The sequence below is a fragment of the Ascaphus truei genome, chromosome 1 (genome assembly GCF_040206685.1).
Source record: "Ascaphus truei isolate aAscTru1 chromosome 1, aAscTru1.hap1, whole genome shotgun sequence".
Taxonomy (NCBI): Eukaryota; Metazoa; Chordata; class Amphibia; order Anura; family Ascaphidae; genus Ascaphus; species Ascaphus truei.
Genome location: NC_134483.1, coordinates 336,403,157 through 336,419,461, shown reverse-complemented (window position 1 = coordinate 336,419,461; position 16,305 = coordinate 336,403,157). Strand labels below are relative to the sequence as shown.

Sequence of the window (16,305 nt, the reverse complement as noted above, 5' to 3'; positions counted from 1 at the left end):
CTGAGTGCCGAAGACATTTTGCCGTTTTTGGTGCTAGCGACGATAATATTCCTCCGAAAAAGTCATAAAAAATAATATAGACTTAGTTTTGTTGGAACCTGTAGGTTATAATTCTCTGTGGTTTAATTTATTTAACATATTTTATTAATGCAAATCTTGTGTAAAACTAGGATTAACTACTCATATTGAAGTGGCGTAAACCTATCTCTGTAATACTTTCACACAGGCTCTGCCCCAGCAGCAGCCAAATTAAATGCCCATGGGGGATACAACCATACCCGAAAGAGATTGTTGTGGTATTTTTTTCTTTTTTTTAAAGGGAGAGGGGAGGTGTCAACTCATCCAAGATTGAAAGACAAACCTCCCCATGTCAATTTTTCTCTAAACTGCCCGGTTTCTAGGAAACCTCCCCAAATGCACATTCATCAACCCCCACAGGCGGCTGCTGCTGCAATAAACAAACAGGCACCAGAGATTTCACAGAGGGAATTTACCCGACACCCAGCGGCGGATTAAAAAAACGCCGCCCCATGGCACTTACATGTGTCCTGCCGCCTCCTTTCTGACGCTCTCTATATCCTTTAGAATCCCAGCGGCAAATAACACCGCGGACGTCATCCAAGTGATGGCGCACTGCGTCGCGTTGCCATAGTAATGCGACGCTGTGCGGCATCACGTTGGGATGTCCGCGGTGTCATTTGATGCTGGGTTTCCAAAGGAGATAGAGGGTGGCAGCAAGGAGGCGGCAGGACAGATGTAAGTGCTTTCCCATCAGGTCCGATAGGCCCGAGAGTGCAGCAAATGCATATGGGGGCAGAGATTTTTGCCATACCCAAATTTTGCCGCCCTAGGCCCGGGCCTAATGGGAAACCCGCTACTGCCGACCCAGTATCTAAAGGCTGATGTCCCCGCTTTAGTTTTAAAAAACCCTCTCTGGCCTTTAGATATTTTGGGAGATACTAGAGAGGTCTTCATCTTATAATATAATGGTTATCTTATTTATTTATTTATAAAATGTTTTACCAGGAATTAATACATTGAGAGTTACCTCTCGTTTTTAAGTATGTCCTGGGAACAGTTATAATAGTACATGGTTACATTAAACGAACAGAGGTTATACAGTCAATTCACAGACATGTCATTAACAGTTAGAGTTGGAAAATTGGGGGCAGTGGATAAATGGGTTGGAGAGTTTCGAATTGTATTACAGCAATTTTAACACCAACAAACATCAGCGAATGGCAGCAAACAGCACACACCCTTTGGCTGCCCTTCAGCTGCACCAAACGCTGTGTGCCTTTGGGGCGATGCAGATGTAGACTGAAGGGATTTAGAATGAATGCCGCTGTGATTTCAGAGTCCATATGTCCTCCAGGGCAGTAGCATTCCAGAGGGTGGGGCTGACGAAACACAGCAGGAAGCAAACGCAGAAATTAACCCTTAGCATGCTAGTTGTGTGCAGAGGGGAGCAGCTCTTGGGAAACCCCATCAAGCGTCTGCCTTTGAGGTGACGCTGATGTAGACTTAAGGGGTTCAGAAACTTATGCACCATGACAGCGTGACTATTAGGGCTGGAATCCCTATGTCAGGCAGCACTCAAGGGGTTAATAGCATTCCTGTTGCAGGATGAGTCTCATATACAAGAAGCACTGTTTCGTATTTTTATTTAAAATCTTTACGCTTCCTGTTGGCCTGAGATTTGGCAGCTTGAAGGTACTGTATGTACAGATATCTTTAGGTGTATATCTCCATCCATGTACATTGCGCTTTACAGCAGTAATACATGTGAGCTAATATTTAACCCTCCCTGCCAAGCTCTCAGGGAGTTTATATCGATGTCTGTGTTAGTCCTGCTAAGGATACATTACCTTAGTCGGGGTGCAGGCTGTGTGTTGGTATACAATGATGGGCGCCAGAAACTTTATTAATTCAAAACAGCAGTTTATTATCTGGCATGTAAAGTCTCACATGTAAGGTCCTTTTGTATTTCCAGGCACATGTATTTGTCTTACGCTGTTTGCATGGCTTCCAGAGCTGAACCACATCTTGGCCGATTAGGAAGGTGCTGAGGCTTAGTATGGCATGGTCTGTTCATAGAATCCCTCTGCTATGTTGCGCTAGTATTGCTCCCTATCCATAGACCCCCTGGCAGACCTAGAACTACTCATTGCGTTGCTTTCTGGGTGAAAGCCAGTATGGGAACATCCGGTGGGGTGGGCCCCACTATACAATGCATAGGGGCTGCGGCTTGTGAAGCTCCCTCTATGTCTCTCATAGTATCTTGGGAGTAATGCCAGACCATCTTGGGAGCACTCAAACTACACAGGGTACTCTTCCTAATTGAAAACAATAAAAGGGATGGGGAAGCTATCCTATACTAAGAGGTTTACATAACTATTCACAATGAGATCTCCTTCAGTTCCTCCTGGGATTTGCTCATCCAGAAAAAAAAAAACCCTCCCCCCCATTCCCCCTATATTGATAGCCTAGCATGATGTCACTGTATCCAGGCAGAAAAGGGACGGGGTTAACTTCTGCAGAATCACCAGCACCATATCATACAGAAGGGGTGTTACTCAGTGTGAGCCCACACAGTTAACCCCTTACGGCCCTAGTAATCCTAAATGGGGTGTGACGGTCAGCTGTCATGGAGAGGTCTGATCATACCGGAGCGCCAGACTGTCGAATCACAAAACACAGGGTCACCCGTATACTGAGTCTATCCAGACTCTTCCCGCTGGGCACGTGCCTCAGTCCTACTGACCGCAAGGTATTCGCTCTGGCTAAGGCAAAAAGGTGCCCAAAAAAAATCCACTAACATCCATGGCCTTACTTTGCCAGGATGGTAGCCTCATCCCACAGAACAATTAGAGGGCCCACTAAAAGAGCCATGCTCCTATACCCGGGATACCCTCCATCCAATCCTGGGAACACTGACCCAGACTAAACCCTAGGAATCCTAGCCTGACATTGTTAGGAGGGTAGCTACCACCCAGAATGACTATGGGCCCCAACCTAAGAGTCACACTCCTCTGCCTGGTACACAGATTACACAACCTTACCCTGATACCCGTTGGGTCTGGGGACAAAGGGACCTAAATTAATGCAGAGGGTCCCCAGGCTTCCCAGAACACACAAAACAATTCCACAATGCCTGCACGCAGATCACAATGATTTTCCACTTGACCTAGAGAATTCCAGAGCTCCCAGCAAGTTACTGAATTACAAGGCACATACAGCAACAACCCCAGCCTGAACTCACTAGTGGGTAGCGTCTGAGCAAATATCCCAGTATACCGTAGGTCACAAGTTACACAAACATGTGGGCTCACACTCAGTCACGACAATTAAGCGATTGAACAAGGGTTTAATCTAGTGGGGGCAGTACACAAATATAGCATACAGTCAGTATCAGTAAAGTAAAGGGGAGGGTGTTATAAATGACAGAGTTTTACTCTGAAACTTACAAGGGGTCAGTTTCACCTGGGGAAGCAGGAATACAGTCTCTGGGATGATGCAGGGCAGTGAGGTAACTGTGCATGCCACCATGAGAGCTCACTGAGGAAAAGAAGGGATCCAGCGCTCCACGGATTTCTGAATAAGAAAGATTTATTGTGCCACACAACGTTTCGACCTCATGGTCTTTATCAAGTGACTAGGCATACATAAGTCAGGATCTACCCAGTATATATATATCCATGACCATTACCCATATACAGGTGAATAACAAGTGAATTACAAGTGAAAAAACAAGTGAACATTATCCCCAGCTGACCCCAATTTGCCTCCCCTGATCAGTCCGGTCAGCTGGGGGTAATGTTCACTTGTTTTTTCACTTGTAATTCACTTGTTATTCACCTGTATATGGGTAATGGTCATGGATATATATATACTGGGTAGATCCTGACTTATGTATGCCTAGTCACTTGATAAATACCATGAGGTCGAAACGTTGTGTGGCACAATAAATCTTTCTTATTCAGAAATCCGTGGAGCGCTGGATCCCTTCTTTTCCTCGGTGTATTTTGGAGTTTATGGCAGGTACTTCCTTGAACCAGCAGCACCGGTAAATTGTATGCATTTTCTTTTTTTGTGGAGTGCAGCCTTAACCCCTCTAACCATGAGAGCTCATAGCATCTAAAATGTCTTCCCCCAGAGAGTCTCAACAAACAGGCTGACCTCATAGTCCTGCTCCAGGGCCAATCATTTGGAGGGGGCGGGGCTTGTGGTGAGTCAATCATAAGGGCTAGATTAACAACTCTCTCCCTGGCACAACAACCCAGCCCCTGCACAGGGAGAGGGAGGGGGTGTGGGGGAAGGAGGTATGGGATGTGCTGGGGTCTGAGAGAGGTGCTGGGATCTGAGAGAGGTGCTGGGGTCTGGGAGGGGGCTGGGGCAGCCCCCTCCATCACAGGGGGGCTACAAATATAACATAATGAGAATAAGCAATTCAGACATAAAATTAACAATAGGAACAGGAGTCCCAGCCCCGAAGAGCATAGAATGTAAGTGGGAAGAATGTACAGAGACAGTAGGGGAGTGTTCTGGTAAGTGTATCTGCAAGGGGTCAATGTCAGTCCATATGGGGTGTATAGTATAAGCCAGCGTAGCTACTATATGCTCCATTAAAGAGGTGTGGTTTAAGAAAGATCTTAAAGGTGGAGAGAGAGGGTGCCGTCACATATTCAGGGAAAGGGCATTCCAGAGGCATGGGGCAGTCAGTGAGAAAGGTTTTATGCGAGAGAGGGCTTTAAATACAAAAGGGGTAGACAGAAGAGTCAGGCATGTGGATAGTGACTGAGATGACTGAAAGTGAGGAGGAAAATTTTGTAAGTGATACAGGATTTAATAGGAAGCCAGGAGACGGATTTCAGCAGGAGAGACGCTGAGACAGATTTTGGAAAGAGTAAAGTGATTCTAGCAGCAGCGTTAAGGTTTATAATGTAGGGGTGACAAGGGAGAGGCCGGCCAGTAGAAGGTTACAATAGTCGAGATACATTTGTGATACCTGATACCTAATACCTGTTAGTGGAATGCAACATTGCCACAATTAAGATATTATATGAAATGAATTTGCTATAAATCTGTTTTTTTTTTTTTAAAGAATGCCCTATGGATGGCTGTGAACCCAAAGTGGAAATGTCATTATAAGAGTACCAGTAGGAAAGCATTACATCTCAGCAGTTGAGCAGCAAATTTTACATATATTTTATGGTTTTTAATACCCTGAAGTTTTGGTGTATCATTTTATTTCCATAATGTATTTAAAACAAGCACATTATGTCGGTAAAAGACCATTATGAGCCATACTTACTAAGCGGTGCAGCTAGGTAAATATGTAATATTTAAAGGTGTAACTTCCCCCAAAATGGACTATATAAAAGGGATCTCCTTGTGTTGCTATTTAAAGCAACACAACCTTAGTTTTTTCTTATGTACCTATTTTTAAATGTATTTAAAAAGATACAGATCCTGCAATAGAGTTCCCATGGCATCTCTCTCTTTTTAGTCTCACTTTCTCCTCGCTACCTTACAGCACAGAACTGTTTTCCATGCAGACATGAAAGGGTCTGACCAATATCCTAATCTTCTAAAACAAGGTTCTTTGAAAAACACAGTTTAAAAAAATCCATAAGCAGGGAAATAACTAGAGGTGGAAAAAATAACACTATATTGTACAATATTGTAAACATATCTAAAAAAATTAAATAAATAAACATGCAGGGGAAATAACTCATTTGATCGATCACTAAAAATGTACCTTCTCTGAGCTCAGACAAAGCAGGATATTGCCAGTATACAGTAAAATCTTCATAGTTGGGTTTATCAGTATACTTGTTATCACTCAGAAGGTATTGGAAGAAAGGGACAGGTTTTATTTGTGGTTTAAAATTCCTCATATCATCGAATTATTACAAGCTCATGAAGTGCACTCATCTCCTTAATGCACATTGTTGCACTCTTTAAAAAGCATTATGCAGAGAAAACATCCTAAAATGGGCCATGCTTGTATGTTTAATTGCTGTCATGTCCCTTCCCATTTCAGATCGCATATACAGGTACCGCCTTCATGGGTTATGTAGGGCTTTGGACTGGACAAAGCCCATACAAATTTACGGTCTCTGGTAACCAAAGAGGTACATGTTTAATTATGTGTGTTGATTGCAATATTGGAATTGACAGATTTCACATTCACTGTAGCAAATGGAATTAATTGAAATAGCTGCCCTACAGTGTGTGTGTGTGTGTGTGTGTGTGTGTGTGTGTGTGTGTGTGTGTGTGTGTGTGTGTGTGTGTGTGTGTGTGTGTGTGTGTGTGTGTGTGTGTGTGTGTGTGTGTGTGTGTGTGTGAGTGTGACACCATTTCAACAGTCTATGGGGCCTATGCTAGAATCCTTCATAATCTACTTATCGGGCTTTTTAGCAGTTTCAGCCAAAAATAGCTACAGCGATTCAGAAAGCCTCGATAAGTGGGCGGCGAAAGCATTAATCGACATTTTTGGCTCTCGTCCAAAACACATCGCCAGGTGTGCCGCGATAAGCCCCTTATCGGCAGTTTTGAAATTCGTGCAATTCTAGTAGCCTCGATTAGGTTATTGAGGCTCTAGAATGGCAATTGCCTTCCAAATTCCTTTCGCCAGTAAAAGTTGGCGTGAAGCTGTTGGAAGCTGGTGAGAAGACATCGGATTGATGCCATGGGTCTCTTGATCTGATAGACATTAATACCAGCACCGGTGACTAACGACATCAATCCAGTGCAATATAAATGCATCTAAAGGCAACTTCATTACCTTAGCGGCTAACGGCTAAGTGAATGAAGGGTTAACTACCGGTGCCATGTTTATTGTTGTAACGGGTATTCCCCCACCCAATAGCAGATATAGTTTGAGTGCGGAGAACCTACAGTTACCAGGTGTGGTGCTTTACCTGTTAGGCTCACAGGAGGGCTGAGATTCTGCCACAGGGAACCTGGGGCAAGTATATTATGAGTAACCCTGTACTCGGTGCAGCGCCTCCACGAGTAACCCTGTACTCGGTGCAGCGCCTCCACCTGCGATGGTTCCCAGCAGAGCGGGGATTGTTCCTCGCAGGACACATACAAATACTCAGCACACCGTATGTTATAATAACCAATACCTTTACTTGTGATCATAGGAACCATATACTGTCGCTGCCGAGCTGAGTCTAACACTCACCCGGTCTCGGCAGATTTCCAGCTGGCGCCGAATTGTCACGCGCGCGCGCCAGAGCCTCGGAGGATCGGTCCTCCGATCGGTGCATCCCCCTCCCATCTCCGGGTCCACCGGGTCCCCTGGGCCCCCCACCGCCATCCCCCACATGTCAAGCAACCAGGGCTCCCTTCGGGGAGCCCTGGGCACGCGCGCCATGCACGCATGCACCCGATGAAGCGTGACCGCGCATCGGTGACGCATGGCACGCCGAGGGGAAAAAAACGGGTCTTCACGTGGCTTGCGGTCTCCAGCCGCTTTAGACTCAGCGGCGCCGCCACTGTAACATCAACAGAACAACAGGTGTCCCTCTCTAGAGGAGACACTGACTACGGTGTCTCGCCGGACGCTCCCCCGTACACCGGGTGATCCCACCCGTGTCCAATAATCCCCACACAATGTCCCGCACTCTTACAGAGAGAGGATATGGGTGACTGCGCAGTCACTAGTGAAGCTAATAGGATCGTTGGTGCACTTGTTGATAAGGATTACCTGCCGAGCACTCCAGTGCTCGGGCCTGCAACTGGCTTCACAAAGGATCCGATGAGAGAAGAACACCGGAACCACCATCCAGGACGATCCCACGTGGAAAGCCTCTGCAGCGGCAGCGGAGGTCTGAGCCCAAACCTCTGGATGGAAACGCAGCATCTGCTGAGTCCCTAACTGACTCTGTGAACTAAGGTGATGCTCGCTGCTACTATAGGCCATCCCTAGCAACCTTAAGTGTCTTCCGGGGAAATTCATAGGGGCCTACGGGGTAGCCTGTCCTATGCAGGTGGGTCACTGACCCCCTGCACCCACACTACCTCTCCCGTAACACCCGGATCCCCTCTGACTAACTCCTACCTAATATTCCCAACACCTGCAGCCACACACTGCAACCTCACACGATGCCCTCTTGTCAGCCCTCACAGCACCGACTGCTGTGACCTGACAAGAATGCACCTCACACGCACCTAAGGGCAGAGTCCCTAACCTAGGGGGCGTCCCTTATTAATTACACACTAGCCTGGTGGGGATTTGGGCTTGTCTGGGACCTGGGGAACCTTACCTGGTGCAGGAGCCACTTGCTCACTGCACCCTTCCTTCCCCTTCTTGCTCCCAGCTCCAACTGCCGTTCCTCAGCGCGCGAAATTTTTCTAGTCTCCCCTTGCAGGGAGATCCTAAGCCCTATTGGCTCCATGGCATCACGTGGGGTGCGCAGAGGCTCATGGGACTCGTAGTCCCTGCTTAGAGCCTTCCCTGGTAGGCTAGGGTTTCGCGGGCTCATCCCTGCGCATGTGTGAGCTGTTTGGGGTCCTTCCGGAGCCTGGCTCTCACTGCGCATGCGCAAGACAATGCGCAATGGTGGCGCCCTGCACCGTGAACCGCCGGGACCTCGGCAACTCGACTGCGGCCCTAGCAATGGCCCGCGCGTGTCCCTGGAAACCGGCCGCGTCAGGGAACAGCGTGCTGCTCGCGCACATGCCCCCACACCTCCCTGCGAATGGCCGCAGTGAGTAAGAGGAGGGGAGGGGGTCCGCCGGTTAAAGGGAGACCTGGCTACATCGTGAGTAGCGGGGGTGGGTGATGGTCGTATTTGGCCCATGGTGAGTGTTTATTTCTTGCGGGGGGTGGGTTGTGGGTGGAGTTAACCCCTCCCGCTACCCACCCGGTAGGAAAAAACACCCATCAAGGGCCAAATGCCACCTTCACCATTCCCGCTACCCACAATCAACATTCAAAAACACAAAACCCTACTACCCACCTCCTCTACCCCCAACAACCCCCCCCCAACATATACAGTATAGTAATGGGCAAAATTACTATTAGCCAGATATGTATAATATAGCCTTTTAACGGCTAATGTATTTATCTTAGGTACAGATAAATACAGTGACAGGCAATGCATTTTTTGGCAAATTCTTGTTATGAATTGATTGTTATTTTTTCTATTTATGTTTATTTTTTCACTAAATTGTTATGTATTTGGATGGCTTGTTTTTATTACATTTTAGGATTTGTTAGCGGTTTTATTTCTTGAATTGTTTTGTTGGTTAGGTGTTTATTTAATAGTATTTTGGTACAGTATAACATTATTTTTATATGCAAGTATATATGTTGAATATGTTGAACTTAATGATTTCAGATGTGTATACCATTATTAACCCCTTGTTTTGCGAGTTTCATCTTCTGCTGCTGCACCATTATCTATTTGGTGAAGTGTTATTGTACTTATTAACTAGCTTCCATCATACCATCTAGGTGGCATTATTATTATGAACTGAGGTATATATTTGTTACACACCTGGCCTTGGCCTCCCATGAGGATTTTTAGTATATCCTATTATATGTTTATTTCCCATGTTTATTTAGTAATGCATATTAAAATCGTATTGTTTTTGGAATTTTAGTCCTATGTGGACATGTATGAAAAATATATGTCAGCTGATGGTTAGCCCCTGGTCATTTGACTTTTTGTAGAGATATTGTGTATCTCATGGATTAAATATGCACAAAAATAATTTCCACAGTGAGTGCTAGATATAGGACCTTTTTTTGGGTTCTTCTTTAACCTACCTTGTTAAAATGTGTCTATTTGTCCTATTGCACCCTGTTATACCTTTACCGTTAAGTATTAGGCTGAGTGGTACGGTCAACACAATTGCTTACCATGTTAAATACACTGCAAAAAAAACCCGGCGTAACATGCCCAGCGAGACGTTTTATGAAGCATACTAGAATAGACCCCTATATGTGCTATTTCGGGGCCTGAGTCCTTCCTCCCTTAGTAAACTATAATTGGACCACTTGTATGATCAGACCAGATACATATATATATATATATATATATATATATATATATATATATATATATATATGTATGTACTTTATGACCCCTTGTTAAACTTAACCCGGCGGCCTTTACTCTAAAATATAACAAAAACACACTATACTTAATACTCAATAATATATAGGGATCACACAATGGGGGAAATCCAAATGAGGATCCACGCTTTCAGGACAAATAGATCTAGTGGACCTTCAGACAAAGTATCAGGAACATATGTGGGACACTTGAGCATAAAACGTATGCACATCGCAGTCACATTTTAGTGATAGAACATTGTGAGTGCAACCGACTCAAAGCATGGGCAGCTAGAACCTTGTCCTCCTCATCTCAGCACCAGGTGAGCGTCCTCTCATGGGTATGTGCATCAAATGGTCATGACTTCCGCGTCACGTGGTGGTGGACAGTTGAGAGCGTTTGAGTTCATACTAGACAGAGCAATCTGTGTGACCTCACTGATCTGTCAGCTGGAGCTGTTTGCTCATACGCAGTCACTGCCCTATGCATTTTGCTGTAGCTTCATCAGGAGTATCCTGCAGCCCCCTGAGGAAAAGGGGTGAACCTGAGGAAGCTACGGTGAAATGTGTGAGAGACTTACCAGGATGCAGGGAAAGATTTGTTAGTGTTCACTGTTTCACTTATTTAAATGTGTGAACCCAGGTTGCGCTGTTCTTTTGTACAATAATATATATATACATGTACATAACAGTAAATTTAGGACACTACGCTATTGTGTGTATTACACAATAAAATGCTCGATAGTTGCGAGAAAGTCTTCCCAGAAATCTGATTTCCCGTTGCGCTTTGACAGACCGACAAGTATCAGGTTCTCTCTTGCTCTGGTCTCTTTTACTCACATTTCAATACACAGAGAATTTCTTTCTCTGTGTGTATGTATAGACGTATACACCGTATATGATGCATGGCACGCACATTGATAAAAGGAAAAGAAAAGAGAATGATCTCAGTATCAATATTAAATATAGTTTAAATATTTCATAATTAGATTATATTCATAATTAGATGCAACACTTAATATAATACATTACTCAGGGATTATTTTTGTACTATGGATTAAAGTTCCTCAGGATGAGACACAAAACAGGATTAAATACCACACATTAGTGGACAAAGAACAAATTCTGCACTCTTACCAATTGGGCTAAAATATACTAGTGAAATGTTTACATTTAGATCCTACGTCTGTTTGACAAAGGAATCAAAACATGATTCCAGCCTGCCAACCTCATGTTTTCATCAAAAGATGCAACCAAATGACTCCTTTATCACACAGATTTAGGTTCTAAATGTAAACATGTACTAGTATATTTTAGCCCGATTGGTAGGAGCACAGGATCTGTTCTTTTGTTTTCTAACATTTTCCATAAATGTACTGTAAGGCCAATCCTTTTACCAGCAGCATACTTCTAAAGGGAGGAGTGCAGGTAATATGTAGTCAACCACACATTGGGGGATTTTAAAGAACTGCATGGAAAAAAACGAATATATTTTCAAGTGAAGTTTTTCAGCAGCTCTTAACATTAATTCCCAGCACAGTAAGTCTATAAATTCGCCAATCGGTAGTGAAAATTTGCACATGACATCAAATGATTAAAACATTCCATAGAAATTCAGCAGGAACACAAAATAGGGGGGTTTGCGCAGCTCTAATTCCCGCTATTTGAAAGAACAACACTCTACCTTTTGTATTCAGCATTGTTCTGATCTGTGGGGTTCCCCTCTTACTTTGCAGTGCATGGTGATTGGTGGAGGAGCGCAGTCTCTGCTTTCTTGATGAGAAGTTCACCTGTCAGCTGGCTGATGAGGGATGTGAGTATATGAAGATATAGTGAACATCCAGTTGGAGAAATATTATTTAAACTTCATTACAAAATGCATATTAGTATGTTTTATAGATTAGTTGTAGGTTGTAATAATTTTAGGGGAGAATAATTAAAGTTGTGAATGTATTTTAGTACCCATGTCATTCACCTTTGGATATCTATGCTTTCTTTCTATATAGTATTAATTTGTCTATGATGAACTCCATGTCGGACCCATAAAATGTAACGCAAACAATGAATCAACATTTGTGCAGGACCAATATGGTTACAAGAAAGGAGCAGAAATATGGAAGCTTAAAACCTCTAAATTATATATTTAGTGAATTTAAAAAAAGAATGCATTTAAGGCAGTGATCACCCAGTGATAGGTGGTAAAACTAATATACTAAATATAATAGAACATTAAAGTGACACAATATTAAACTACAGAAATAATTGTCAGACGCAGTTCTGATTTATTCGTAAGTAAAAAGGAGTGTTTTCTTTAAAAATAACATTGGGCCTGTGTGTGATACATGTTCTAATAAAGTACCTCTCCTCCGTCTTTGCCATGGACATCACCAGGCAATAAACAGCGTATCCTCACTTGGGTGCTGTCCCTCATAACATCCAGGCTTCACACAGTGCGCTTCGCCGCTTGAGCTTTATCAGGGCAAGGGTGGCTACCATGAGCTTAACACTATCTGTACTGATAATATTGAAATGTAATACACAATGACCACTAGATGGTGTGTAATGTCTATACAAAATGTACTGTATATCAACAAGGTATATCAACAAGTACATAAAATAGCTAGGTATTAAATGAAAAAAAAAAAAAAAATACTGTTCTCACAGTATTTCCCTCAAAATTGGTGGCATTGAGGGATGGAAAAACAGTGAGGTTGCTGACTGGGCTTGTAGAGGGTGCGGAGGCTGAGCTACCTGGGATTTTAGTAAACAGTTACATTATATTGAAATGATATATACACAAAAAATATATATATACAGCTCAAACCCGTTATAGTGCAATCTGCTGTAATGCGATTTGAGCGTGAACCCCGAATATTTTTTTTTAAATTCGCACACTGCACACACTCACAACACATTGAACACTCTCACACTGCACACACTCACTGCACACACTCACAACACACTGCACACGCACACTGCACACACACTACACACAATCACAACACACTGCACACAATCACAACACACTGCACACAATCACAACACACTGCACACACTCACAACACACTGAACACACTCACAGCACACTGCACACACTCACAACACACTGCACACGCTCACAACACACACAGCTCGCTCACAGACCCCCTACCTACATCCCTACCTTTGGTGTCAGCTGCTGGGGGATCGGAGTGGGGCTGGGGGGGGATTGGAGCAGGGTAGAACAACATAGTTCATTAATAGTGCTCTAAGGACCTTGGATGCCAAGGATATAATGATCAATAATTTCTTGATTGAAGAAAGATAGTAGGCTGGGTTAAGGTATATAAATGAGTAAGTGAGGTATATATGGGTGAGCGTATGTGTCTAAGACCTGAATAAATGTCCTGGTGAGTGTGGGTAATGGAGATATATGAGCCCCACCCCCTCACTGCCAATGTGGACTGGATCTGACAACCAGCTTGGAACACCAATAAAATACCTCTAAGTACTGTTTAAAGTACAAACTCACGTGACCATGCCCATAGTGCCTTCCAAGATGCGTGCTTCTGCAATTTGAGTGAAGATCAGGTAGCCACGAATGTAGAGATGCAGCGCACAGCAAAGAAACAGGATTCCACGGGACAGCAGCAGTATAATAAAAATCCTTTATTTTGACGTCATGGTGCAGACAGGAGTAACTGTAGGAAAAAAGCCTCTGTCTCTAACGCGTTTCACGCCTGTGTGGCGCTTCGTCGGAGAGTACAGGTAGGTGTGCCATAGTCGCCCTCTTATAGTGATGCCAATTTGCTAGAATTGCAAACCGCCGTGAAAATCAAGAACCGGAAGTGACGCGGCCGTCTCGCTAAACCGGAAGTGACGTTCCGCAATGCGCGAGTCAATATTGTTTACATTCTCTCTTGGCAGTGATATTCACGTCATCTCTCCAATGGAGACAGCTAATGAAGAGATTGCCAAGTCAGATGGTAATGTATCATTAGGATAAGATAACCGGATGTGATGTGGCCGAATCTCTAAACCGGAAGTGACGTATCGCTACTATGTGCGAGACAGCCTTTGTTTACAAGCTGTCTAGGTAGTCATGACAACCTTGCACGTCAACCCTACAATAATATAGGGAGGGGAAAAAGATATTCGATGAGGGGGAGTATGGCACGGATATCTTGCTAAATGGTCATTTGACCTACATAAAGCAAGATATATTAAAAACAAATGGACATATATAATGACATATCAGAGGACATAACACTATAATAGTTTATAACAATTGTAACAATCTATAAATATAATAACATTCCGTAACAACATTATTTTCTACCGTCGGTACATTGACGACCTCATTCTGATATGGAGGGGAGACTGCTCTACACTACAGGATTTCATTGCTTATCTCAACAACTATACTTTTAACCTAAAATTTACTTCATCAATACACATCAACCGTATCAATTATTTAGACATTAATTTATATATAGATACTGACTATAAAATTCAGACAAATTTGTTCCGCAAACCCAATGCCCGCAATTCCCTCCTTAGGGCCAATAGTAGTCATCCGAAACCACTACTACGTGGTATTCCAATTGGACAATATCTCAGACTAAGAAGGATATGTTCTACTGAGGAATCCTTCTTGGAAGAATCTGAGATATTACATGAAAGATTCAGAAATAGAGGTTACTGGATATTCAATCTGCTTTTGAAAAAGCCTTAAATACAGAACGAAAAGAATTATTAATCACCTGTACAGGAAGAAATAAATCCAAAAATAGGAACTTAAGGGAACAAGGTTCAGAAACACCACTTTTTATTATGACTTATAGCAATCAGGCAAAACTCATTAAACAAATTGTAGAAAAACATTGGAGGGTTTTACAGTTGGATAAAGATCTTACTACTATTGTATCTAATACCCCCAAGTTTGTATACAAAAAAGCCAAAACCATCGGGTATCACTTATCACCAACTTTATTTGTTTCAGACTCTAAAAATAGGAAATTTCCTAAAGGGTTCCATAAATGTGGGAATTGTTCTTACTGCAAATATGCCACTCCACTGTCAGAAATTATTAACAAACATACAGGTCAGAAATATAAAATTAATCATTTTATGACATGTAACACAAACTATGTAGTATACAAACTAAATTGTGCTTGTGGTAACATATACATTGGAAGGACAACCGTCTGTTAAAAATTAGAATCTCATAACACTTACGTTCTATTAAAAAGAATGATCTAAATTTACCTGTAGCTAAACATCTTCATGACTGTCCATATGGCTCTATAGAAACATTCACATTCAATGCTCTGGAACATATCCCCAAACACATCAGGGGAGGCAACAGAGAAGGGATTCTCAATCAAAGAGAAATGTTTTGGATTTATACCCTCGGGTCATTATCACCCGGGGGTATAAATACTGATTGGGAGTTGAAACATTTTTTACAATAATCTCAACAACTACCATAAGGATTGTATATTATTAGGTTTACTTAGTTGGTTAAGATTGAAATTGATATCCTCTCTAAATAATGATAAATAATGATATTTACTAGTCTACTGCTCTGTCTATATGTTCCTTAATCTGAACAATATAATACATTTTCTTGTTCTCACTCCAATAACTATTCTATTATATTTATAGATTGTTACAATTGTTATAAACTATTATAGTGTTATGTCCTCTGATATGTCATTATATATGTCCATTTGTTTTTAATATATCTTGCTTTATGTAGATCAAATGACCATTTAGCAAGATATCCGTGCCATACTCCCCTCATCAAATATCTTTTTCCCCTCCCTATATTATTGTAGGGTTGACGTGCAAGGTTGTCATGACTACCTAGACAGCTTGTAAACAAAGGCTGTCTCGCACATAGTAGCGATACGTCACTTCCGGTTTAGAGATTCGGCCACATCACATCCGGTTATCTTATCCTAATGATACATTACCACCTGACTTGGCAATCTCTTCATTAGCTGTCTCCATTGGAGAGATGACGTGAATATCACTGCCAAGAGAGAATGTAAACAATATTGACTCGCGCATTGCGGAACGTCACTTCCGGTTTAGCGAGACGGCAGCGTCACTTCCGGTTCTTGATTTTCACGGCGGTTTGCAATTCTAGCAAATTGGCATCACTATAAGAGGGCGACTATGGCACACCTACCTGTACTCTCCGACGAAGCACCACACAGGCGTGAAACGCGTTAGAGACAGAGGCT

General features: G+C 42.9%; 1 protein-coding gene across 7 annotated transcripts in view; it reads left to right on the top strand.

Annotated features, from left to right (window-relative positions):
- The window catches only part of LOC142498980 (N-acylethanolamine-hydrolyzing acid amidase-like), a 102,625-nt gene that overhangs the window by 5,619 nt on the left and 80,701 nt on the right, over positions 1 to 16,305 (top strand). For all 7 annotated transcript variants that reach the window (XR_012802599.1, XM_075607693.1, XM_075607703.1 and 4 more), the window contains exons 4-5: positions 6,047 to 6,137; positions 11,812 to 11,888. Coding sequence is in view for 6 of the 7 variants with exons in the window: in XM_075607693.1 (XP_075463808.1) it covers positions 6,047 to 6,137; positions 11,812 to 11,888 (168 nt within the window). In the remaining variant the exon portion in view is untranslated. The remainder of the gene's footprint in view (positions 1 to 6,046; positions 6,138 to 11,811; positions 11,889 to 16,305) is intronic.